Raw genomic sequence first — 25683 nt, 5'->3', positions numbered from 1 at the left:
TAGACCAATGGAATAGAATTGAAGACCCAGAAATGAACCCACACACCTATGGTCACTTGATTTTTGACAAAGGAGCCAAAACCATCCAATGGAAAAAAGATAGCATTTTCAGCAAATGGTGCTGGTTCAACTGGAGGTCAACATGTAGAAGAATGCAGATCGATCCATGCTTATCACCCTGTACAAAGCTTAGGTCCAAGTGGATCAAGGATCTCCACATCAAACCAGATACACTCAAACTAATAGAAGAAAAACTAGGGAAGCATCTGGAACACATGGGCACTGGAAAAAATTTCCTGAACAAAACACCAATGGCTTATGCTCCAAGATCGAGAATCGACAAATGGGATCTCATAAAACTGCAAAGCTTCTGTAAGGCAAAGGACACTGTGGTTAGGACAAAACAGCAACCAACAGATTGGGAAAAGATCTTTACCAATCCTACAACAGATAGAGGCCTTATATCCAAAATATACAAGAACTCAAGAAGTTAGACCGCAGGGAGACAAATAACCCTATTAAAAAATGGGGTTCAGAGCTAAACAAAGAATTCACAGCTGAGGAATGCCGAATGGCTGAGAAACACCTAAAGAAATGTTCAACATCTTTAGTCATAAGGGAAATGCAAATCAAAACAACCCTGAGATTTCACCTCACACCAGTGAGAATGGCTAAGATCAAAAACTCAGGTGACAGAAAATGCTGGCGAGGATGCAGAGAAAGAGGAACACTCTCCTCCATTGTTGGTGGGATTGCAGACTGGTACAACCATTCTGGAAATCAGTCTGGAGGTTCCTCAGAAAATTGGACATTGAACTGCCTGAGGATCCAGCTATACCTCTCTTGGGCATATACCCAAAAGATGCCCCAACATATAAAAAAGACACGTGCTCCACTATGTTCATCGCAGCCTTATTTATAATAGCCAAAAGCTGGAAAGAACCCAGATGCCCTTCAACAGAGGAATGGATACAGAAAACGTGGTACATCTACACAATGGAACATTACTCAGCTATCAAAAACAATGACTTTATGAAATTCATAGGCAAATGGTTGGGACTGGAAAATATCATCCTGAGTGAGGTAACCCAATCACAGAAAAACACACATGGTATGCACTCCTTGATCAGTGGCTATTAGCCCAAATGCTTGAATTACCCTAGATGCCTAGAACAAATGAAACTCAAGACGGATGATCAAAATGTGAATGCTTCACTCCTTCTTTAAAAGGGGAACAAGAATACCCTTGGCAGGGAATAGAGAGGCAAAGATTAAAACAGACACAGAAAGAACACCCATTCAGAGCCTGCCCCACATGTGGTCCATACATATACAGTCACCCAATTAGACAAGATGGATGAAGCAAAGAAGTGCAGACCGACAGGAGCCGGATGTAGATCGCTCCTGAGAGACACAGCCAGAATACAGCAAATACAGAGGCGAATGCCAGCAGCAAACCACTGAACTGAGAATAGGTCCCCCGTTGAAGGAATCAGAGAAAGAACTGGAAGAGCTTGAAGGGGCTCGAGACCCCATATGTACAACAATGCCAAGCAACCAGAGCTTCCAGGGACTAAGCCACTACCTAAAGACTATACATGGACTGACCCTGGACTCTGACCTCATAGGAAGCAATGAATATCCTAGTAAGAGCACCAGTGGAAGGGGAAGCCCTTGGTCCTGCTAAGACTGAACCCCCAGTGAATATGATTGTTGAGGGGAGGGCGGCAATGGGGAAGGATGGGGAGGGGAACACCCATAAAGAAGGGGAGGGGGAGGGATTAGGGGGATTTTGGCCCGGAAACCGGGAAAGGGAATAACACTCGAAATGTCAATAAGAAATACTCCAGTTAATAAAAATAAATAAATAAATAAATAAATAAATAAATAAATAAATGAAGTCAGAAAAAAAAGACAATGTCCCATGCCCAGCCCTAGATGGCCAACACAAATGAAATCAATTTTTATTGTTGGAGGTTTGTTTAGTTTTGTTTGATTTGGTTTGGTCTGGTCTTAATACTTTGGCAAGGCATCTCCCACCGTACTCCCTGTTTCTTTTGCTTGTATTTCTGATCCCCAGTTTTGAGTTTTTAGAGGATTTTTCTGTGCATGCCATATGCCATGCCAATGTGTGTGTCTCCTTTCTTTTCTTTTTTTTTTTAAGATTTATTTATTCATTTATGTATTTTATTTACAGCATTCTGTCTGCATATGTGGCTGCACGCCAGAAGAGGGCACCAGATCTCATTACAGATGGTTTGAGCCACCATGTGGTTGCTGGGATTTGAACTCATGACCTCTGGAAGAGCAGTCAGTGCTCTTAACCACTGAGCCATCTCTCCAGCCCGTGTGTCTCCTTTCTATATGTGCCTCTTATGCTTTTTCTTGGCTCTCTGTTTTCCTGTTTGTTTTCTCCTATTCGGGTTTTTTGTTTTCTTTTTTCTTTCTTTTTCTTTTCTATTTCTTCCTTTCTTCCTCTCTCTCTCTCTGTCTCTCTCTGTCTCTGTCTCTGTCTCTCTCTCTCTCTCTCTCTCTCTCTCTCTCTCTCTCTCTCTCTCTCTTTCTGTCTTTCTTTTTCCCTTTTTTAGATGCCTGATCATTTTTTAATGAGAGCAAGAAAGGATATGGACTTGGATGGATAGTGAGGTAAGAAAGACCTGGGAAGGGTTGTGGTATCAGAATACATTGCATGGAAATTTTATTTCCAATTAAAAACTCTCATGAATACAGAAGGAATTTCAAATACAGACGTCGTTGTGAAACGAGCTCCTCTGAAGAGTTTACCTCCTAAGATCTTGCCAGATTGACCTTCCTTGGATAAGAATTTCACAGTGTTATAGGCCAAGGCTAAAGTTCTCTTGGGGTGTATTTGGTTCCTTTTAATAGCCATTTTATAGCCATTTTTGCATCCAATCTGACATCTTTATGACTTTAGATAACATTCTGGAATATGTCTCTAAGTTTGATGATTATCCTTCACTAACCCTAAAGGTGAGACTGGGATAATGACAATGTCTAAACCCTACCAATCCCCTGCCTTGCTGCAGCAGGTCTACCTGAGGAGGCCCCTGTGCAGATCGTAATAGAGATTGTTCTCGACTTTCTTTTCTTCCCTAGCATATGTAGGTCCCTGGGTTTTATAAAATAAAATAAACTTCATATAACTTTTCCATGGTGGGACATTTCATTGTGTGTAACTTGAATCCACATTTCTGTGTTACTGTCATTCATACTTGACTCAAAAATGAAGTATATTCTATTTCTTAACTGAGAATGGAGTCTCCAGTGGAGGAGTTAGAGAAAGGATTGAAGGATCTGAAGGGACTTGCAACCCCAGAGAACAACAATGCCAACCAACCAGAGCTTCCAGGGACTAAACCACCATCCAAAGAGTACACATAGACAGACCCATGGCTCCAGCTGCATATGTAGCAGAGGATGGACTTGTTGGGCACCAATGGGAGGAGAAGCCCTTGGTCCTGCCAAGGCTAGATGCCCCAATGTAGGGGAATGTCAGGGTGGTGAGGTGGGAAGGGGTAGGTGGGTGGGTGGGGGCGCACCCTCATAGAAGCTGGGGAAGAGGGAATGAGATAGGGTGTTTATGGATGGGAAACTAGGAAAGGGGATAACATTTGAAATGTGAATTTAAAACTCCAATTAAAAAAAGAAAAAAGTTGTCTTAGGTCAACATTAATCATTCTTGTATTTCAGGGCTGGAAAGATAGCTCTGTAGTTAAGAGCACTGGCTGCACTTCCAGAGGACCTCAGATCAATACCCAGCACCCACATGGCAGCCCACAACTCTCTGTAGCTCCAGTTCCAGGGGATCTAACACCGGCACACAGACACACATGCAGGAAAAACACCAATGCACATGAAATTTAAAAAGCAAATTTAAAAATATTAAAAAATCATTCATATATTTCTACATGAAACACAGAAATGTTTTCATTGATAAGCACAACTCACTCTAAATACAGGAGTAAATGAATGCTCATCAACAGTGTGGGTGCAGACAGACTTACTAGGATAGAAAATGATGTGACCAGACAAAGAAAACTGGGTCCTCCTTTACACAATCATGCACGGTCCATATTTCAGTAGCACCTCTAGTCCATTTTTCCTTTGATGATGTCCAAAGATTGCACATCTGAGACTTAGTTCTTTATGCTAATATTCTCAGTTGTGATTTTTGGCCCAGCGAGACATTTGTTAATGGCTATTGGCATATGAGGTTATCAAAACTATGAGAAGGAAAGTATTGAGTCTGTGCGAGTTAGAGCTAGAGAGTTGTTTTAACATCTTCTAGCGCACACAATAGTCTACCACTCACAAACAGTTACTTAGTCTAGATATGATAGCGCTGAATTTGAGAAAACTCTGATCGTAGGCTTTTGAGACCTAGGTGAAATAACATATTTAAGTCTAGTCACCATTTGTTATTGAAAATAAATCCGGAGACTTTTCTAAAATCTGAGACCAGTGAGTGGAGAAGAAGCAATGGCTTCCAAGTACTTTGAAAAATGGTAAAGGTTGCCTGCAATGAGGAGGAGAGGGACAAATGCAAAATTTTACTAATTTAACAATATGAGTTGGAAGATAATATGTTTCTTGGAAACAGAAAGCTACTCCTTGAAAAGTTACTCAGGAGGTATTTGTCACATGCAAGTGGATCGCTGAGTTCGAGGACAGACTGGTCTACATAGTGAGCTCTAGAACAGCTGGGCTATACATAGGGTCTCACCACATCTCAACTCCACCTGGGTGGGCATGGTGGCAAACACCTTTAATCCTATAATTTAAGTGGCTATCGAAGAAGGCTCCCAGATTAGCCAGGTCTATATTGCAAGTTCGATGTTATCCCTGGCTGTATAGTGAAACAAACAAACAAACAAACAAACAAACAAACAAACCCGAACAAAGAACCACCCAAAAAGTGATAGTTGCTATTAGGATAAGCGGCCCAACTAGAACTTTTTGTTAAGCATTTTGCTTAAATAGTAAAAGGCTAATCTCGAGATCCCGTGATATAAATGACTTTTGTGTGCAGTCAGAGGTTATTTCCTCAAGTAAAAAGTTAAATTTGGGCTGGAGAGATGGCTCAGAGGTTAAGAGCACTGACTGCTCTTCCAGAGGTCCTGAGTTCAATCCCCAGCAACCACATGGTGGCTCACAGCCATCTGTAATGGAATCTGATGCCCTCTGCTGGTATGTCTGAAGACAGCTACAGAGTACTTATATATAGTAAATAAAGAAATAAATCTTTTTTTAAAAAGTTAAATTTATTTGTGTGCTGTCTATGGGAAAACTCCGTGAGACACTGAGAAAAGTTTGAGCAATGGCGCTTGTCTCACAAACACCAAATCAGTACCGTTTCTATGAGGAAGGCTGAGTCATTGCTTCAAATTGTCAGCCAACACTGCCAGGTAGAGTGCATCTGAGATAAGCCGGAGCCCCTATCCAGGTTGTCCAGTAGTTCCCGGAAACACAGCTCAAACGGCTCATATTCCTACGGTGGCCGATAAGGACCTGCAAGTGACAGTCAGATGAGCAAGAGTGCGCTTGCGCGCCTCACTACACACTGTGGAACTGAGTAATAGGATTTCTTGAAGGGTTCGACACTCAGCTATTCTATTGGCTGAGAAAGGAGAGGACCCGCCTCTCGGCGTGGTTCATTGGCCTTGTGTCCATGCCGGGCGGGGCCTGGCGTCCCGTTGCATCAGCTGGTTAGCTGGTTCCGCCTGGGCCACGTGGCGCACGCGCAGTGCAGAATTGCAAGTCTTCCCCCGCCGGCTTTAGGGTCTTTTGTGCCGTGTAGTTCTTGGATTTTGTCTCTCAGCGGTCCTTCTATGTCGGAGGAGAAGGCTAGCAGCCCTTCGGGGAAGATGGACGGCGAGAAGCCGGTGAGTAGGCACGGTGGGGTCCACAGTGTGGTTTTGTCCTGGGAGCCGGCACTGCCCAGCGGGGCAGGAGTGGAGAGTAGCGGGGAGCCGTCGGTATTGGGGGCCTGGAGTAGTAAGTTAGAAACTCTTACCGGCAGGATGGTCAGAGGGTCGTCCTCGTCCTAGAGATCTTGAATTGAGACTGAGTGGCTTGCTCAGAGCTAAACAGTAAGCATTTGGGGCTTAGACTATCGCACTTGTATTTTTATCCCTAAAATAAGCATGAAGAACATTGAAGAACTTTTTTAATCCTAAAACTTTGTGGAGCAAAAAGCTCTAGTTAGGAAGGAAAAGCCAGTCCCCGAGATCAGATCCAGTTTGCCCAAGATTGGGAGCTTTATAAGGTTGGATACCCCATTAACAGTCTGCTTTGAAATTAAAACCTTTGTTGGCCAGGTGCTGGAAGCGTCCTAGATAACTTCATACACATCCCCTTTCAACTTTGATTTGGGCTGTCATCCACTGCTTAGGAACATCAGTTTTACACTGACGTGTTTTCTGCCCCACCCCTCTTTTACAGCCAACTGTGTATTTGTCCCCTGTGTATTTATTTGCCCTGGCACTAAGCCAGGCAGCGCAGGTATCGACACAAGTGAGATCGATTCCTGACTTTGGGGGCTCCCAGAGAGCCTAATGTGCAAGACTGGAAAGTCATAGTTATCTGATTATCTTAGTTAAGTTATAGAGGAAGCACAGAACTTGTACAGTCAGACTGATTTATTGGATCTGGAAAAATGAGGTCAGGTAAATCAGACAGGGCAGGGCAGGGCTGTCCAGGTACAGGGGATGAATTGCGCCTCAGCTATATGGGAAGAGACAGGAAGGAAGTACAGGGATTGAGGGTATCGGTATTCTCTACATACGGCAGGGTTTTAAGTAGGAAGATTCTGGGTATGGACTGTATTGTCAAAAGTGACATGGCATTAGGGTTAAGGAACATGGGAAAGAGGTGAGGTTGTATGACAGACCTTTTCAATAGTCCAGGTGACCATTGCTAGGGTCTTCAGCAAGAGGAGTTTCCATCCCGAGAGGGCAAACCAAGGTGATGAATGATGGCTATACATAGACTTGGTTTCTATTTCCTTATGTTTTTTAAGGTGTTTTACAGTTTTATAACTTGGGTACCCCTTTGCTTCCTTCCTTCCTATCCTTTAATCTACTCCTAAACCCACCTCTGTTACTTCCGAGCCCCACTGGGTTCTGAAGAGTTATATGAGGCTGGAAGTTCCTTAAGATAATCACCCTTGAGCAGGCTTATAAAACTTCAGACTGGGATTTTGTGAATAAAATCACTTGAAATGTAAAACGTGGTGTTACTGCCTCCGTACTAATCGGGCATCTTTAACTTTGAAAGCTTACTCGGTGAGCTACAGAACCTCAGAGTTCTTGTGTCGTTGAGCTGCATCCTCAGCCCCACGGGTCACAGACCTTTTTTCCTTTCACACATAATCTTCACAGCATAAGAGGGAGAACTGAGCCCAGAAGAGCTGAAATGACCAACATGTGATTACCCAGTCCACATGTGTGCTTTAGTCTCCCTGGAGATAGCTGGTGGCTGGGTAGGTAGGTAGATAATCCCCTCTCCCCTCTTGAAATAACTCTTATTGAATAAGTTGCATTCTTTTTTTGTTTTCTAATTGCTTCATAAATTTGAGGAAGTGCACCTTGACAGGCGGTTCTCTCCTTTGTTAGGGCTCGTTTTTGTTGTAAGTTGTGTAACTTGACTTTACCAGTAATGGAATTTCCAATCTTTCAAAATGAGATTGTTCTTTTTGATTTTTTTTTTTAAGACGATAACTTTCTTAGCTGCAGTTTTGGAGAAGATGTCGAGTTAGGCTGAAGTATGAGTGTTCTCTTTTGCTTCTTCAGGTGGATGCCAGCGAGGAGAAGCGAAAAGAAGGAGGCAAGAAGAGGAACAAAGATGGAGGTGGAGACGGAGGTCGAGCAGAGGTAATACAAGCCCCTTCATGGATGCTTGGGTCTGGAAGGCTGCCAGGGAGCAGGGGCCTGTCTCAGACGTGCTCTGCGTGAGGAGTGCACGTGCGAGCTGTGCCCACGTACGGGCATTCTCTCTGCAGTCTGCATGCTACAGATGGAGCTCAGATGTTAGGCCTGCTGTCCCCTATGTAAGGGTTCTAATGGTCACTGAAGACAGGAAGGTAGCACGAGTTGGAAAACCCAGGAAAAAGAGTTTGGTTTTTTTTTTTTAAAAGAGCCTGAGAAGGAAAGAGGATTTGCAGGTACCTGCCAGTGCAAAGGGAAGTGTGTATGATGGTAAGATGACCTCAGGGTGAACCTAGACAGAAATGTGAGAGATGACAAGTGTACAGGAAGGGCTGCAGTTGTCACTGAGCTGCCAAGACTGGGTGCTGACTTTCTGCTCCCTTAAGTGAGGGGTTAAGGGGTAGAGACTCCATCTGGGTTCCTACAAGTACAACCAGAACCAAACAATCCAGTTCCTTCATTCCTCTTTTATTGCTTGGATCTGTTTCTATGGTCTGGTTTACTTGTATCCAGAAAATTATATAGTTTCTGGGCTCACATGACATGGAACTAGGAGTTTAAAAGCCGTCCCAGAGTGCACTTTGTTCCTGGTGCTTGAGGAGGTGGTTGTACGCCTAGTTCTGCTGGGTTTGAATTCGAACTGCGGTGAACTGGGCTTTGCTCTTTTGCATTTAGTCATTGCAGTTTTATGGGGACCTTAGAAAGCTGCCAGGATGTCGGAGCACAAAGGACTAAGCTTTTTAAAAGTTACCCAATAAATGGACTTTAAAGAGTGGGTTGTTATAAAGCTGGAGTAGTGATACACACCCTCAATCCCAACGTTTGGGAGCTGGAGGCAGGAGAATGCTGAGTTCTAGGCCAGCCCAGGCTGCACATTGAGACCTTGTCTTAGAAAAACAAAACACAAACCCTGCTTTTATAATGAGTGCCGAGTTGCTGAGCTGAGAACCGATTCAGTTTACAAAGGCTGGCCGTACAAGTGATGACAGCCTGTGATCAGCCAGTCCTCCCCATGTCACTGTGGAGAAACTGTGGGTAGTGAATCCTAAGATTTGTAAGTAATATGGCTGTCTCTTAATTTCCTTGTTATACTTTGGATTTTGGTGTATTGCCCCATCACAGATTGAAACATGGGCTAGAAAGGGAAACAAGCAGTCCAGTGACTGCTAAGTAGAGAATGTTAAGTGAGTCTTGTGATTATTATGTGTTTTAAATTATCTACCAAAGTATAGAGTGGACATGATGTGTCCACGACCTTGCTCTGGTCATTTGCAAACTTGTCTTGGTGCCTAAGGACAGAATGCAAATTTTTACCCGTCTGTACTTTGAGAGCCTGGCATGGAGCACAGTGCTCAGTTAATAATGAGTAAGTGTAACTAAGTTATTTTGTTTAGAAAATGCCAAGTCTATACAGAAGTAGGCTGTAGTAAGGCATGGAAGTTTGGGTGGGAAGAGCTAATCGGGGACACTGGATAGACGGGGTTGGGCCCGTCTCTCTACAGTGATGGACTGAGGCCATTGTTAGTGTGTTTGTTCATCATCAGGAGTTATGACCACTGTGATCATCTGATGGTATTGTAGCCATGTGCCATGAGGCCTAGCAATAGTAGCTGATCTATATATATACGCACATGTAGAAAGTTGTAGCAGAGCCAAGCCATTTCTTCTTTATTGCTGTTAATGACCACGTTATTACCAGAGCATGGTGCAGCAAAACCGTATTCTCAGTCTTGGGAGGCTGAGCCAGGTTCATGAGTTCAAGGCTGGAGAAGGCTACATAGTGAGTTTGAGGGGGTAGGTGCTATGGGGAGAATGACCTGTGTTGCCGTCATCTGGAGATGTGGTTATCAGATTCACTATTTGCTTAGACAATAGAAGCAGTCTTTTGGTTAATTCTTTGTCAAACTTTTGGGAAACTTTGGTGTTTTATATAAGATATTCTGATTAATTATATCACATATATGGACTAAAGTGATATGTGCTATTTTATTTAAATAATCTAAGATGATTTTGTCATCTTTGAATTGGGTAAATATTTCCTTTTGTAGGATCCTTTAAATCAAATACATTTTTGGTTGGTTGTGAGGAGACATAAAAACCCGTCAGCCACACAGACCTGATTAAGATTCAAGCCTGTGGTCCTTTATTGTCTCTCTGTGCACTGTTGCTCTTAGCTGAAGCTACACGCTCGGTTAGAGAAGACCTTGAAACTGACCATACCGGGTATGCAGTTGTTTTGATAGTGTGCTTGTTAAGCATGCTCGAAACCTTGACCCCCAGGAATGCCTAAACCAGGTATGGACGCATATACCTTTAATCCTAGCCCTCTTGGTGTTAGGAAGATCATGAGTTCAAGGTCATCCTTGAGACCTTAGGAGGGCATCCTAAGAGAGAAAAGGTCACTGGAACAAACTAAATTACAAAGTGGTAATTGGTTATTAATTCAAGGTGTAGGTTATTGTTTATGCTTTTTTATTTTTGAGTAAGCATTGCAGTGACTCATTTTCTTTACGGTAATTTAGGGCTAGATCAATGCCAGTGATTATTGGGATCCATGAAGCAATCTGAATTAGTCATCGTGGATTATTGTGCTGTGTGTTATTATTTCCTCTGAAAGCAAAGCAAGTGGTGCTGATTCTTCTTCGTCTGTTCTTTCACAGTTGAATCCCTGGCCGGAGTACATTAACACACGCCTTGATATGTACCACAAGCTCAAAGCAGAGCATGATTCCATCCTGGCTGAAAAGGCAGCAAAAGACAGCAAGCCGATTAAAGTCACCCTGCCCGACGGCAAGCAAGTGGATGCTGAGTCCTGGAAAACCACGCCGTATCAGATTGCATGTGGCATTAGGTGAGCCCTACATCTCCTTCTGTCTTCTGTGCTTCTACAGTATTTAAGTGTTCATTGTCCTGCCCGGTGCATCCTGATAGTATTCTTATGTTTCTGCTCAAGGCGTTTCATTTGCCATAATTGAGATCCTTGAAAATCAGGGTGATCCAGACTCTGTTAATTTGCAAAGGCGCGTGCATACCTTGCTCTTCTCTCAGGACGTAGCTTGGTAGTCACTCTGGGGTCATAAAGCTGCAGAGGCAGGGCGGTGTCCGCTAACTTTGACTTCCGTGTCTCAGATCCGAGCTTATTTCTGAAGGTGGGTAACCTCACAGGGAAGTTAAAAACCTGCTGTGTATGCTCTGTGTGTATAAATGCAGTGATGAACTTTATATTCTTAAAGCTCCTTGAATTGGCAGAAGTAGGAAGAGCTGAGAACTGGACTCCTGCTCTGTGACAGCGGGAAAACTTTCTTAGTCTTGATCAGAGGCATAGGTGGTCACCTCATCTGGACAGGGTAAAATAGTCATGCATCTAAAGCTAGTTGTCAGCAAACTGATGACCGGCAGCAGCCTTCTGTTGAAGGGACTGAAGTAAACGAACAACCACGAAGCACAACCACGAAGTGCACACAGCGTAGCGCTCTCGTACCCTCGCAGCGCAGGGTTGTAGCCTGCCTCAAGTTTGACAGATTTAAATGTGGAAAAATGCTAACTGCTCCCTAAGTACATTTGTAGAGCCCTGGCTTAGAGGGTCTGTGTTGCATTTTAATACCTACAGTACCCAGCCCGGAAACACTAGAGAAGGAAGTGCTAAGTGTGGACACCTCCACTCCTAACACCAGTATTTTTTAGTTATTACCGTTTATCAAGTCTTGCCAAAGACTTTATTCTTTGTTGTTCTTGTATTTCAGCCAGGGCCTGGCTGACAACACCGTTGTTGCTAAGGTGAACAAGGTTGTTTGGGACCTGGACCGCCCGCTGGAGACAGACTGCACTCTGGAGCTGCTCAAGTTTGAGGACGAGGAAGCACAGGCAGTAAGTTGAACTTGGAGCAGAGACTGGACCAGGAGCTGATGAGGGGAGACAGGTTACGTGGTGTAATTGTGCTGTGTACGTGGATCCCTGGGTTTCAGGTGGGACCTGGAGGCCACAATTGTTTATGAACATCTTTCCCCATGATGGGATTCCTTCGGGTGCGCTCCCAACTGCCATGTATCTCCTGAGGCTGAAGCTGTCTCATTTTGCTTTCCGTTTTCAGGTATATTGGCACTCTAGTGCCCACATAATGGGTGAGGCCATGGAAAGAGTCTACGGTGGATGCTTATGTTACGGCCCTCCAATAGAAAACGGCTTCTATTATGATATGTACCTTGAAGAAGGGTAAGTTAAGAAACTGGGGAAGGGGAAATCTGAATGGCTTCAGGTCTGGTTCTGCATGTTACTTTTAAAGCACTGTCATTGAAGGAGAAGGATCAATAACTCACAGTATAAAGCTGCTTGTGACAGTTACTGACAAAACTGAAATATTGAGAGTTATATGTAGTGAAATCTCTGGGATAGATGGAAGTGTGCCCAGAGGCATGCTGAGAATTGAAACAGGTTCTCCTTTCCCTTTGTTATGATGGAGCTTGGGCAGATGTCGCTTGTGAGAAACTTCATAACAGCCGGGGTAGAAGCCAATGAAAACACAACTATAATTGATGCACAGTTTAATGTTGAACTCTAATATATGGTGCAAAGCTCTACTGTAAATACTAGGAAAGCAGTCCCTGCATTGACTCATGGAATATGCAAAGTTACGCTTTTTTTTCTCCTTCAGGGGTGTGTCCAGCAATGATTTCTCTTCCCTGGAAACTTTGTGTAAGAAAATCATTAAAGAGAAACAAACTTTTGAAAGATTGGAAGTTAAAAAGGAAACATTACTAGAAATGTTCAAGGTAATGTCGGTCATAACCACTATGATTTTATTAGCCAGTCCTTCAAGTAATGTACAAAGTTTCCTATAGAAAAGCTGAAATATCTTCAGAACATGAAATATCGGTGTGCTCTCGAAAGTGTTTTGAATGCACTATAGCTGCATGTTTAAAGATGAACGTGAGAAGCCATCGGGATGTCTTCTTTCTCATTTCCAGTACAACAAGTTCAAGTGCCGGATATTGAATGAGAAAGTGAATACTCCGACCACGACTGTCTATAGGTGAGAGTATGAAATGCTGTGGGACACAACTGCTGTGTTAGTCTGCCTTCCTTGACCTTCTTTAATTTCATCCTTAGATGTGGCCCCTTGATAGATCTCTGCCGTGGTCCTCACGTCCGACACACTGGCAAGATTAAGACTCTGAAAATACACAAGGTAAGGCATGCTGGGAACAGGGCAGAGTGCTGGTGCCTCAGTTCCCGTTGCCTTCTCCCACTTTGTGTTCTTGTCCCTATACAGAGGGTCACTGTTTCGTGTTTAGAGCTGCGTCCTCTGTGCCCCAGTTCTCATTACCAGAGCCAGCAAATGGGGACAGGGGTTTGAGATGTCACAAAATCCGCAGTCATAGGCCATGGTAGCTTCAGAAGCCTTGAGACTCAGTGTTGGAGTTAATCCAGGTTTTTCATAAGCAAACCCTGCCCATTTATGCTAACTTAGACGTGCTGACATGCTGTACTTAGGAGAGTTGTCTCTGAGTCCTGACAAGAGTCAGTCAATTCCACATGCCTTTCATTGTTTTTATGGGTTCCTTTCCATCTGTGAGGAGCCCGGGTGGTTGGAATAGTGTTGATGAGATTGTGATCTGTGGGAAGAACCTTCTGGAGAAAAGCAAGCAGAGAATACCATGCTGTGGACGAGTCTACCCACTCAGGGTAGACCGCAAAACAATGAGACATTTATTAGCACTGTGTGTTTAGACGTTTACAAGTTAAGTGCTGTGTCATTGTTGGTCCTTGCTTTTAGAATTCCTCCACGTACTGGGAAGGCAAAGCGGACATGGAAACGCTCCAGAGGATTTATGGGATTTCATTCCCCGACCCCAAACTACTGAAAGAGTGGGAGAAGTTCCAAGAGGAAGCCAAGAACCGAGACCATAGGAAGATTGGGCGGGTATGTGAAGGCCAGTCAAGTGCCTCATTAGGGTTTTCCTTCAGCCCCTTTGAGTTGAGCCTACAGCACTAAGTTTCAGTTAGAAGAGGACTGTGCTCTCTAGGAGCCGACTGAGAACAGTGCTAGGCACCCACGGCTTCCTGCAAGCAGCATTTCAGAGCTGGCAGAAGTAGACTTTAGAACCCGTCTCACTGGCTCCCCGGGATGCTGCCGAGTCTGAATCTGAGGGGTCAGCCTACTCATGCTTCAGGACAGTTAGCCCGTCACTGTGCGTTTGCCCCGGCCTGTCCTATATCTCTCTAGCTGCCTGTGACTGTCCTCTTTAAAGTTACATTTGATTCTTCACAACTTTTTTGTCTGTAAACTGGAGTTTACTCTAAAGGCCTGAGATCTGTCCTGCTGCTTTGACCACTAACAATAGACCACAGCAGTGAGGTGGCTGATGGCGATTGGGGGGGTTCCCTGAGGTGGATTTTAGCTACTTCTGTCTTCCATGTTTTCTTTAATGCTCGCACACTTGAAGTTTGAAAGACAGTGGCAGAACTCTGAACTGAGAGTCATCAATCATTTATACATTTATAAACAATCTTCCGCTGTTTTATCCAGGACCAAGAACTATATTTCTTCCACGAACTCAGCCCTGGAAGTTGCTTTTTCCTGCCAAAAGGAGCCTACATTTATAATACACTGATGGAATTCATCAGGGTAAGCCTTATTTGCTAACTGTCTTCTCAAGAGTTAGGATATAATTTTATTAGCCAGGGTCTGGTAAAAGAAGATAAATATGCATTTGATAGAAAAAGGAAATAGAAGCTTTTTTAAGTTGAAGTTTGTGATTGCAGAGATGGGCAGTGGTCGCTCTGGTTTGAGTGACTGCTGTTCTTCTAAGGACCCAAGTTCAGTTCCCAGCACCCACATCACATGCCTCACCCACCTCCAACACAAGCTTCAACGATTCTGACACGTTTGGTGGCCTCTGCAGGCACCTGCATACACATGGCCTTCACTCAGTTAGCACATGTACATGCATGCATAAAAGTAAGCTTCCAGGAAGTTGGGGCTGGAGAGGCTGTTCAGTGGTCACTTCCTCTCTTCTGGAAGACCTGCCGTTTGATCCCAGCACCCAGTCACCAGCGCACACAGACGTAGCCCCAGCTCCCGGGGACCTGTGGCCCCTCCTGGTCCTCACAGGCACCCACACTCAGATGACACACAGCCACGGCCATAGAGACATACACACGGATAAGCCGGACACACAACCACGGCCATAGAGACATGCACACGGATAAGCCGTTTCAAGTGTTAAAGGTCTCATAAGTTACTGAGTCATTCCAGTGTGGCTCTCTTCACGTTCATAGAGACACGCGGGGAAAAGCTGCTGAGCGTGAGGGGTCTGTAGCCGTCACCTGGGAATGTTTCTTGTCTCTTGAACCCTCTATCTTTTCTTCTTAAATTATGAACTATTTCTAGCATGTATTCAAGGAAAGCAATAACCCCTGCTACGTTTGCTTGTTGCCAGCTTTAATATATTTGTACTGGGCTATATTTGTCCACAGTTTTTGTAAAAAGAAAAAGGGACACATACTGTGTTTTAAGAGAGACCCCTTTGGAACTGTTGTGAGGTTGGTACGCCCTCTTCCTGTGTCCCTAACCTCTCCCTATCTCTCTGTCTTTAACTTGTTTTGTACTTGTGTGCACTTCAGCCCACATGAATGGTCGCATGTGTGCACATTAGATAACATGCTCCAGCTGTGTCTACTTGCTTCATACCATATTCTTCCATGCCTACTGTGGAGCGCTTGTTCCCAGTACAGCAGCTTATGCTCTTGCTAATGCACAGCCCTCCACAGCCTGGGTCCTGTACTGGGAGCCATACCGTGGTAGCATTAGTGCACCTCCTACAGACGGAAGTCCGGAGTCATGATATATGTGACTGTCGGTCCCTAAGTGGGACAAAGTTGCTCTGTATGTTTTTATTCCTTCTGCAGAGGTGAGCACTGATCTCCTTGCATGTGTGTTCTGCTCTAACAGAGTGAATATAGGAAAAGAGGGTTCCAGGAGGTCGTCACCCCCAACATCTTCAATAGCCGGCTCTGGATGACCTCTGGCCACTGGCAGCACTACAGTGAAAACATGTTCTCCTTTGAGGTGGAGAAGGAGCAGTTTGCCCTCAAGCCCATGAACTGCCCAGGACACTGGTACCAAGCAGCTTTGTGCTTTCCTTTCTTTTTGCTAAACCTACCTGTGTGTCCATGTTGAGTAAAGGCCAAATGTCTGGATTGCTGCAGGCTTCAGATGAGGCTGCTGGAGCTGGAGTTGCATGCGGTTGTGAGCTGCCCTGTGTGGGTGCTGGGAACTGAACCCGCGTCCCCTGGAAGAGTAGCAAGGCTCTTAGCCTGTGAACCGTCTCTCCAGCCCTGCAGCATTGCATTCATAGGAAAGGTTTTCTTGTGGCTTTAGCCCTTTGTGTGTGTGTGTGTGTGTGTGTGTGTGTGTGTGTGTGTATATATATATATATATATATATATATACACATACATGTACATATATGATATCAGTGTAGTAAGGAGACTAAGAAAGAGGTCTGAAGAGCCTGCAGAAAACAGGAATATCCATGTGATGAAAGAAGAAGGGAAAAGTGATGCTCAGAGGAAGGCAGGTGAGGTAGACATGTGAGGGAGAACACAGCGCAGGGCCCTCTACCTTTGAAAGTGTCATAGAAACCCAGTTCAGATGCTAACAGGAACAGCAGAATACTTGCTGATCATAATAAGACTTGCATGCACGATTGGTGTCATAATAGCTTTCATACTGATTAAATCCCACCCTTGATAGACATTCAGGAGTGGTCCCAGGGTTATAGGAGCAAACAGGCAGAGTATATCAAAGTGGGACATAGAAACATATTCCTACCTTTTCTTCCTTCTTGCTGAGAAATATATTTCAGCAGAACCCAACGTTGCTGAGTTACTGTCCTTGGAAATCCTTCCCTAGGCCTCTGCCTTGGATTGTGAAAGGCAGATGAAAAGTGACCTCAGGGAGGTCTGGGGGTGTAGATGAGGATGTGCAGCTCCGTGATTCAGGCAGGTGATTCAGGCTAAGAGGAGAAATGCCAGTAAGAAACCGGCTTGTGCATGTCAGGGAAACAGCAGTTCACTCAGTTTCCACAGCACTGGAAGCACCTGGGCCTTGACTAGAGCAAGTCTGATATTAGTGTCTGGTGTTAGTGTACAGCTAAAACTACTTCTTCATTAAGAGCCTTTCACTAAGTCTTCCTAGTAATTGACTGTAGTCTTCATATTAATGGGATGCTGAGTACAGGGTCTGGCTTAGACCTTGGCAGGACGTTGCCTATGCTCTCTTAGCCACAGCTGGCTGCATTGTAACTCACGCAGCTGCTTCTGTTGCTCTGTGACGCTTGGGCCTTGAAAGATGTTGCTCGTGGCTAAGATCAGTGGCTTTCTGGGAGCCTTTCAAGTTCTAACATGTAATGTTTGAGGAATTTTGTTCTTGTGAGGTTTTAAAATTGCTATTTTTATTGTCACCCGTGATTCACGAAGGCCTCACAGGCGCTAGGCAAGCACTCTGCTACGGGGCTGCTCCCTCACCCTGGGCACTTAAGGCTTTGCCTTGCTTTCTCCTTCAGCCTGATGTTCGATCATCGGCCGAGGTCCTGGCGAGAGCTGCCCCTGCGGTTAGCTGATTTTGGAGTGCTTCACAGGAACGAGCTCTCAGGGGCTCTCACTGGACTCACACGGGTCCGAAGATTCCAGCAGGATGACGCACACATATTCTGTGCCATGGAGCAGGTACAAGGCCGTGTGGAGCAAAATACTCTACAGAAGGGCTAAAAAGTGGAGGAAGATAACCATTGTTCTTTCTTTCTTAAGATTGAAGATGAGATCAAAGGTTGTTTGGATTTTCTTCGCACGGTATATAGTGTCTTTGGATTTTCATTTAAACTGAATCTTTCTACTCGCCCAGAAAAATTCCTGGGAGATATTGAAATATGGAACCAAGCTGAGAAAGTAAGTGATGTTTTTGGTGTATTTGAGAACTTACATGGCGCCAGGAGGCCTTCTGAGGTAGACATGAGCAAAGGAAAGTGGTGGTGCTTCTGGTGTCAAGTGGGCAGGTGATTTTTCTAAGGTCTTCAGAGAGGACCAGATGTTTTCATGCTTTGGCTACCAAGTCGTAGCCTTCAAGCGTGCTTTGGTTTGATAGGAGGAGGCTGTGAAATGCCCAAGAGACATTATATCCAAATCAGGTGGGAAGCGGGAACGTTGCTGGTGAACAAAGGGTTCAAATCCTTTCTGCTTTCTCTGTAGCAACTTGAAAACAGTTTGAACGAATTTGGTGAGAAGTGGGAGCTAAATCCTGGCGATGGAGCCTTCTATGGTCCAAAGGTTAGTACCCAGCACACTCAAGTAATGAGAGTTTTAGTTGTGTGTAAGAAACATTACTTTAAATTTAGAAGAAAAAGGAAAAAAGTTGAGAATGTCTGATCATCACTGATCAGCACTTGCTTTGCAGATTGATATACAGATAAAGGACGCTATTGGCCGCTACCACCAGTGTGCGACCATCCAGCTGGACTTTCAGTTGCCCATCAGGTTTAACCTCACTTACGTCAGGTGAGCTGCTGGTCTGCTCTGGCTTTCTTCAGGATTACATATACATATATGTAATCAAACAAGTAAAACAAACTCCCTTTCTCCCACAGCCATGATGGCGACGATAAGAAGAGGCCAGTGATCGTTCACCGAGCCATCCTGGGGTCAGTGGAGAGAATGATTGCCATCCTCACGGAAAACTATGGGGGCAAATGGTGAGGCCTGCTGTTTGTTTTCCCACCAGCTAAACCATCTAGAAACGTCTCCTAAAATACACCTAGGAAGGTGGAAGGGAGGGGATTCTAATCAATCACTTCTAACCAATGACGTCTTCACTAGAAGGAATCAGAATCCAGCCCTTGGTTTTAGAATCAGAGTACATGTTTGGGGCTGGAGAACTGGTAGTTCTGAGTGGGACGTTACGTTAACCTCAGCACACACATACAGCGGGACACTTGCAAATTGGTTTTTATTAAACACTTGATGCATTTGAATATTGCATAAGGGGCTGGAGAGATGGCTTAGCAGTTAAGAGTCCTGGCTAGTCTTGGAGAGGATTTGGGCTCTGTTCCTAGCACCACACAGTGGTTACAACCATGGGGTCCAATGCCAACTTCTGACCTGCACAGGCACCAGGCGTACACTTGGGGTAGACATACAAAACACTCATACACGTCTAAAATTTTTTTAATTAAAAATTGAATTTGTAGAACTTGGCTATAAGCAATTGCTGTTCAGTGAGACCCATACATAATTTGTTTTTTGATAGCTTTTCCTGGCTTTGTAGGTTTTTTTCACTTGAATGAGTGAGTAGATTTTGAATTATCTTGTTTCATTTTACTGGTGAGAATAAGCCAATATTTTGCCATATTTAAGAAGCCAAGCAGTTTTTTAATTGAAAAAGAAGCAAAACAGGCCAAGCGAGCTGGCAGTTCTCGGTGATTTTCATAAATGTGCGATGCAGTTCAAGTGAGCCCAGGGCTGTCAGCGTCATGGTGCGGCCTTCTGTGTGAATAGGTGTGGTTCAGGCTTCTGTAAAGATCCGTCGTGTGCTACTGTCACTCAGTAGAAAAAGTGGGTTTTCTTAGCTCCTGTATTACATTTTTCATACTTGTCAACAAAACGATCCTGTTTCAGTTAAAGTTCACAAAATTCAAATGGAGCCCTGTGCACATTCTCTGTGTGCTCATTTTTAACCCACACTCGGGTAAATTGGGGAAAGCCGACGTTTAATATAGACTGTATTGCTCGCTGCAGCTTACTTGATGCCAGAGGCGGCACACGGCCGCTGTGTCAGCCATGTGACACAGGGATTCTGCGGTGGCCCTTCCTGTACCAGTCTGCTGTACTGAGCGCTGGGCAGCACAGTGCTTACTTACTTACATACTTAGGACTAGTTTTCAACTTCCAGGCCATCTTCACTTTAATGGTTTTCCTTTAAAAGCCAAGTTACGACAGCTGGAGCAACCGACATGCCTCAGGAATGGACGGTGCAGGCTGAGCGCAGCCTTTCCTAGTAAATGTGCCCAGGCCCTCGCTCACTGTTGTTCTTCCTCCCTTAGGCCTTTCTGGCTCTCTCCTCGCCAGGTGATGGTGGTCCCAGTGGGACCGACCTGTGATGAATATGCCCAAAAGGTAATCCTTAAGTGGGGTTTTTCTTATCCTTTGAATCTGTTCTTAAGCTTTCGCAGTGGGAATCTTATCATATAGTTAACGATGGCCTCGGGCTCAGCTTCTAGTCCTAGTCCCTCAGTAGTTGTTATGGCCACTGTGTGCCACACACCCATTCTGCAGTGTGCCACACTGTGCTTTTGAGCTGTTGAACTGAAGCCACGTATTGTCAGAGCAAGGGCTCACAACATCAAAGACTGGAACTTCTACGTCTGGTAGGCCTGACTGTTAACATCTTTAGAGCTTTGTATGGTTCTGTGACCATGTATTGGCTTAGTGTTTCAGATATACTTGTATATCTTAATGTTTGGTGTTCTAAAGAAATGAATTCGGAAACATAGCCTAAACTGTAGTATTATCTTAGAATTGCATATCCCATTGAGGTGCCTGATATGTGCTGATTTATTCATTTGTTAATGTAAATTTCTTCAGTGGCTTGAATTTTTTCATTTTACTGTAACGACTGGCCAGTGTCTTGCCCTTCTAACAAGTGTGTAAACATCAGTGTGAACTTTGCACCTTAAAGACCAGAATAGTCATTCTGCATTAGTGATTACTTCCTACTAAAGAATTAGACATGTTAACAGCCGGTCAGTGAAGAAGGCTGGGCATGGTGGTAAGCCTATATTTTCACCGCTGAGTGGGTGAAATAGGAGTGCACACTTTCGAAGTCAGCCTGGAGTATATAGTGAATCTGTGTTAAAGGTGGGGGGTGGGCAGGCAGTGGCATAATGGCTCAGTGAGTCAAAACACTTGCCGAGCAAGCCTAGCAAATGAATTCAATCCTCAGAACGAACGCACATAAAAAAGCCCAGGTGCACACACACATTTGCAATCCCAGCACTCCTGTGGTGAGATGGAAGGCAGAGGCAGAATTGCCTGCGAGCTCACAGGCCTCACAGTCTAGAGGGCACAGACTGCAGAGACAAGAGAGACCCTGTAGAAGTTGCTGGCAAGGAGGCCTACTATAAAGACACCTGCCACCTAGCCTGTGACCTGAGTTCAGTCTCTGGAACTTCTAGAGCAAAGAGAGGATATTGCCACAAGTTGTCCTACCAGAATCAAGGTGAAAGACAGCCAAGTCTTGAAAATTGTCCTCTGCTCCCATACATGTACATGACTAAATACAGTAACAATAATAAACTTTCTAAATAAAACTAAGTTGATCATTGAGCAGTATCGTCAACGTCAAAATAGACTGTGATTCTAGATTATCAGAATTATGCTTTAATCTTTTTTCTTTTTTGGAACCAAAGTCTCTCTCTTATGTAGCACTGTGTGTCACAGAACTTTCTGTGTAGATCAGCCTGGCCTTGAGTAAAGGCATATACCACCATGCCTGGCTGTGTCCTCTGATCCCAACTATATTTAAGAAACACGTAACCATTAAATCAGCTGATGAACAAAGCTTTCTAGTAAACCATTCCCTGTACTGCGTGTGGGGTTTTACATGCAGATGATACGCAGCTGGTTTCCTTACAGCCGTGTAACTGGATGAGACTGTAAGGGGCTTCTTTATCTTTATTTTTTTAAAAAGCAGATTTGATTTTCTGAGTTCCGACTTTTGAGGATTTTGTAAAATATGTTCCTCACAAGAGAAAAATGCCCCTTCTAGTTCAAGTGCTGGGAATCAAGTCTGTGCTGTGGAGCTGTGTTCCACCACCCCTAGCTCCAAACTTATGGCCAGTAGCTTTCAGAATGCGAACCTGAGTCATCATGTTGTGCTCCCAGATTCAGTATTTGTATTAGCATTAAATTTTTAATGTTTACATAATTAAATTCATGACATACGTTCTGTAACAAAGTAAATATAGTTTCTCTTTTAACTCTGTCGGGTGGTTGCTAGGTACGGCAAGAATTCCACGATGCTAAGTTCATGGTGGACATTGACCTGGATCCAGGCTGTACCTTGAATAAGAAGATCAGAAATGCACAGTTGGCACAGTATAACTTCATCCTTGGTAAGAATCAAAGGTTCCTGACCTCCTAGGAAAACCTGCTGACGTCTTGAGACTTAAGAGTAATGAGTCTTGTCATGAATCTATTCAGTTCCTGTCTTAGGCACTATTGCTGGTCACTGCTGTGAGAAGACACCATGACCAGGATAACTTAGAAAAGAAAGCATTTAACCAGAGGCTTGGTTACAGTTTCAGAGTCTTAGTCTGTGGTCATCAGAGCAGGGAAGAGTGGGTGGGCAGGCAGGCAGGCACTGCAATAGCTGAAACCTTAAATCTGATCCACAAGTTGGGTAGAGAGGGAGACAGCTGATGTTGGCTTTTGAAAGCTCAAAGCCAACCTCAAGTGACACGCCTCCTCCAAGGCCACACCTTCTAATCCTTCCCAAACACTGTTACTACCTGGGGGCCAAGCAATCAAAAACCACACAGTTCCTTCTTGTATTTTTTCTTTTCTTTTTTATTTATTTACTTACTTATTTTTATTTGATATATTTATTTACATTTCAAATGTTATCCCCTTTCCTGGTTTCCTGTCCATAAGCCCCTATCCCCTCCCCCTCCCCCATAAGGGTGTTTCCCACCCATCTGCCCTCCCTTAACCCCCCTCACCACTCCCCTGACGTTCCCCTGCACTGGGGGTCCAACCTTGGCAGGACCAAGGGCTTCCCCTTCCATTGGTACCCAACAGGGCCATCCTCTGCTACATATGCAGTTGGAGCCCAGGGTTAGTCCATGCTTACTCTTTTGGTAGTGGTTTAGTCCCTGAAAGCTCTGGTTGGTTGGCATTGTTGTTCCCTTCAGTTCTTGCAATCCTTTCTCTAATTCCCCCAAAGGGGGTCCCATTCTCAGTTCAGTGGTTTGCTGCTAGCATTGACCTCTGTATTTGACATGCTCTGGATGTGTCTCTCAGGAGAGATTTATATTCAGTCCCTGTCAGCATGCTCTTCTTAGCTTTATCAATCTTCTAGTTTTGGTGGCAGTATATGTATGGGCCACATGTGGGGGAGAATCTGAATGGCCATTCCTTGAGTTGCTGCTCTAAACTTTGCTTCCATATCCCCTCCTATGGATTTTTTTTCCCCTTTTAACAAGGAGTGGAAGCATCCACATTTTAGTCATCCTTCTTCTTGAGCTTCCTGTGGTCTATGGATTGCATCTTAGGTAATTTGAGTTTTTGGGCTAATATCCATTTATCAATGAGTGCATACCATGTGTGTTTTTCTGTGATTGTGTTATCTCACTCAGGATGATATTTTCTAGTTGATTCCATTTGCCTATGAATTTCATAAAGTCATTGTTTTTGATAGTTGTGTAGATGTACCACATTTTCTGAATTCATTCCTCTGTAGAAGGGTATCTGGGTTCTTTCCAGCTTCTGGCTATTATAAATAAGGCTGCTATGAACATAGTGGAACACGTGTCTTTGTTGTATGTTGGAGCATCTTTTGGGTATATGCCCAAGAGAGGTATAGCTGGGTCCTCAGGTAGTTCAATGTCCAATTTTTCTGAGGAATCTCCAGACTGATTTCCAGAGAGGTTGTACCAGTCTGCAATCCCTCCAACAGTGGAGGAGTGCTCCTCTTTCTTTGTGTTTTTTTCTTAAACTTTTGCAGCCCTGGGACTTGGGCCCAGTGATGCACTTGCTGGGTTCCTGTGAGATTGATTTTAAATGTTCAGTGTGCTCACTTTACATGGTAGGGCAGTTTGTGGATGGGAAAACTGCTGAAGGGCAGTTCGATGTCTCCCTACACAGAATTGCCTTTATATGATGATTTTTTTATTAGGTTCACTCCCTTAACTACTCGGGACAAAAGTTTTAGGTACTTACAGTAGGTCCGTTTTAAAAATAACTAGAATGTGTTATAAGCCGGAATGTATGTGATCATTTGTCTATCTCAGTGTCTCTTCAGAGAGGTGTGGGTTTATTGGGATCACTTCCGTTGCTCAGGACAAATCCTCCCAGGTCCATCAGCCTAAGTCTCACAGAGCTTTGTGTCTTTGTTTCAGTTGTTGGTGAAAAAGAGAAAGCCAGTGGCACTGTGAACATCCGCACGAGAGACAACAAGGTCCACGGAGAGCGGACTGTGGGGGAAACAGTGGAGCGGCTGCAGCAGCTCAAGCAGTTGCGCAGTAAGCAGGCAGAGGAGGAGTTTTAACAGGCACATGGCCCGAGCTGGCTCAGTGTAGAGGAAGATGGGTGCCCATCACGTGACCTTGTGCACTGGGAAACATGGCTTCATGATGAGCAAGGAGTGGTTCTGCCGAGTCTTTGTGGATCAGCCTTTCTGGTCTGGACAAGTCTTAGAGAATGCTGTTAGATGGGGGCTAAGAAGAGAACCATTAAATGTCTCTCTCCAAAATGGAAAATCATGGAGGATGTTTTCTGTACCCAGGTTATTTTGTATGAATTCAATCAATTAGAAAATAAAAAAATTTTAAATGTGCCTAAAAAAAAAAAGAGTTGAATTATGATAAGAATTTAAATTTGATACTATAGGTATCAAGACCTCTGTACTCATGTTTCTATAGAAGCAGTGGTCCATTGTACCCTTCAGTCTCCGTCTGAGGTCATAGCATGTGCTGGTTCCCTAATCAAAATGGGAGCTGGGTAGTGGCTTTTTAGTAACATTTTTATTTCTTTTGGGGGAAGACAGGTTTAAAATAACTTAAAACAATGATACTCAAACTTTTAAGGATGTGTCTTCAATGAAATAGCTGTGTACGGAAGACTATTCCGTGTTAAATAATCTATATGGTGGTGAATAATTTTCAAATATCTTTACTAGCAAATTACTTTATGGAGAATAACATAAGAAAGGGATTTCTTGCATGATTTTATAGTCATTTTCAGAAGTCAACGAAGATGTTCAGGTCTATAGCAACCCCAGAAAGTTTGCTGGTAATGGTTACGTCAAAGGGAAGCTGTTTTACACAGGTTTATCCCTAATGAAGGAGAAAATACCTTTGCTCTTAGTTTGTTCTTTGAAACTTCATCTGCCACACTCCCAAGTACCTTAGCGGTCACCTTGTGGTTGGCTTGGAATTTATTTCTGTGTCTCTTGACAAAACTTAACATTTAAAACATTTCATATTGTGTGAAGCCACCATTTTCTGGTCTGTTTATTGATTTGTCTTTGTTCAGTCTGATTATTAAAAAGTTGGTGTTCAGAGCTGAGGATGAATGCTGGGGGCATGCACACTTTTCCTCTGGACCAGTCTGCTCTGCCTGTTGTGAACCTTCCAGCAAATGGTTTGCTGTTGGTCTCTATGGGCCTGGCAGAGCGCTCACTGGTTCCCTTTCCCTTCCATGTGTGACTGAGTGACAGTGTGGTGTGTCAGACTCCTTCCCACAGTCAACTTCCTCAGCTTACATTCTATCGAAGGAGCTGGTGTGCCGAGGAACACTTGAAGAATGATCTGGATGGCCAGATAAAAGCAGAAGCCTCTGTGTGGAACTTTAAAAACTTGACACACTCCTTAGTTTTGTAGGCCTAAGCATGCTCTCTGTTTGTACGGTTTCAGCTCTATTAAGAAAATACATATTTACCAATGGAACTGATGACATTTAATTTCTT

At 44.0% G+C, this 25683-nt stretch overlaps 1 protein-coding gene across 2 annotated transcripts; it reads left to right on the top strand.

Moving 5' to 3' along the window:
• Positions 1 to 5741: 5741 nt before the first annotated feature.
• Positions 5742 to 24566, top strand: Tars1 (threonyl-tRNA synthetase 1). Of its 2 annotated transcripts, NM_001399216.1 has the most exons (19): positions 5742 to 5903; positions 7812 to 7892; positions 10607 to 10797; positions 11690 to 11813; positions 12037 to 12158; positions 12598 to 12715; positions 12911 to 12975; positions 13053 to 13131; positions 13720 to 13866; positions 14473 to 14571; positions 15898 to 16064; positions 17513 to 17675; positions 17757 to 17894; positions 18195 to 18272; positions 18400 to 18500; positions 18590 to 18694; positions 20042 to 20114; positions 21997 to 22111; positions 24116 to 24566. In NM_001399216.1, exons 1-19 carry the CDS (start codon positions 5850 to 5852, stop codon positions 24262 to 24264), a joined length of 2169 nt encoding a protein of 722 aa, NP_001386145.1. In that variant the 5' UTR covers positions 5742 to 5849; the 3' UTR covers positions 24265 to 24566. The 2 variants fall into 2 exon arrangements, with proteins under 2 accessions (NP_001386145.1, NP_001006977.1); NM_001006976.2 differs by lacking the exon at positions 7812 to 7892.
• Positions 24567 to 25683: the final 1117 nt, after the last annotated feature.

The sequence above is a fragment of the Rattus norvegicus genome, chromosome 2, assembly GCF_036323735.1.
Source record: "Rattus norvegicus strain BN/NHsdMcwi chromosome 2, GRCr8, whole genome shotgun sequence".
Taxonomy (NCBI): domain Eukaryota; kingdom Metazoa; phylum Chordata; class Mammalia; order Rodentia; family Muridae; genus Rattus; species Rattus norvegicus.
This window is presented reverse-complemented; position numbering and strand designations above follow the sequence as displayed.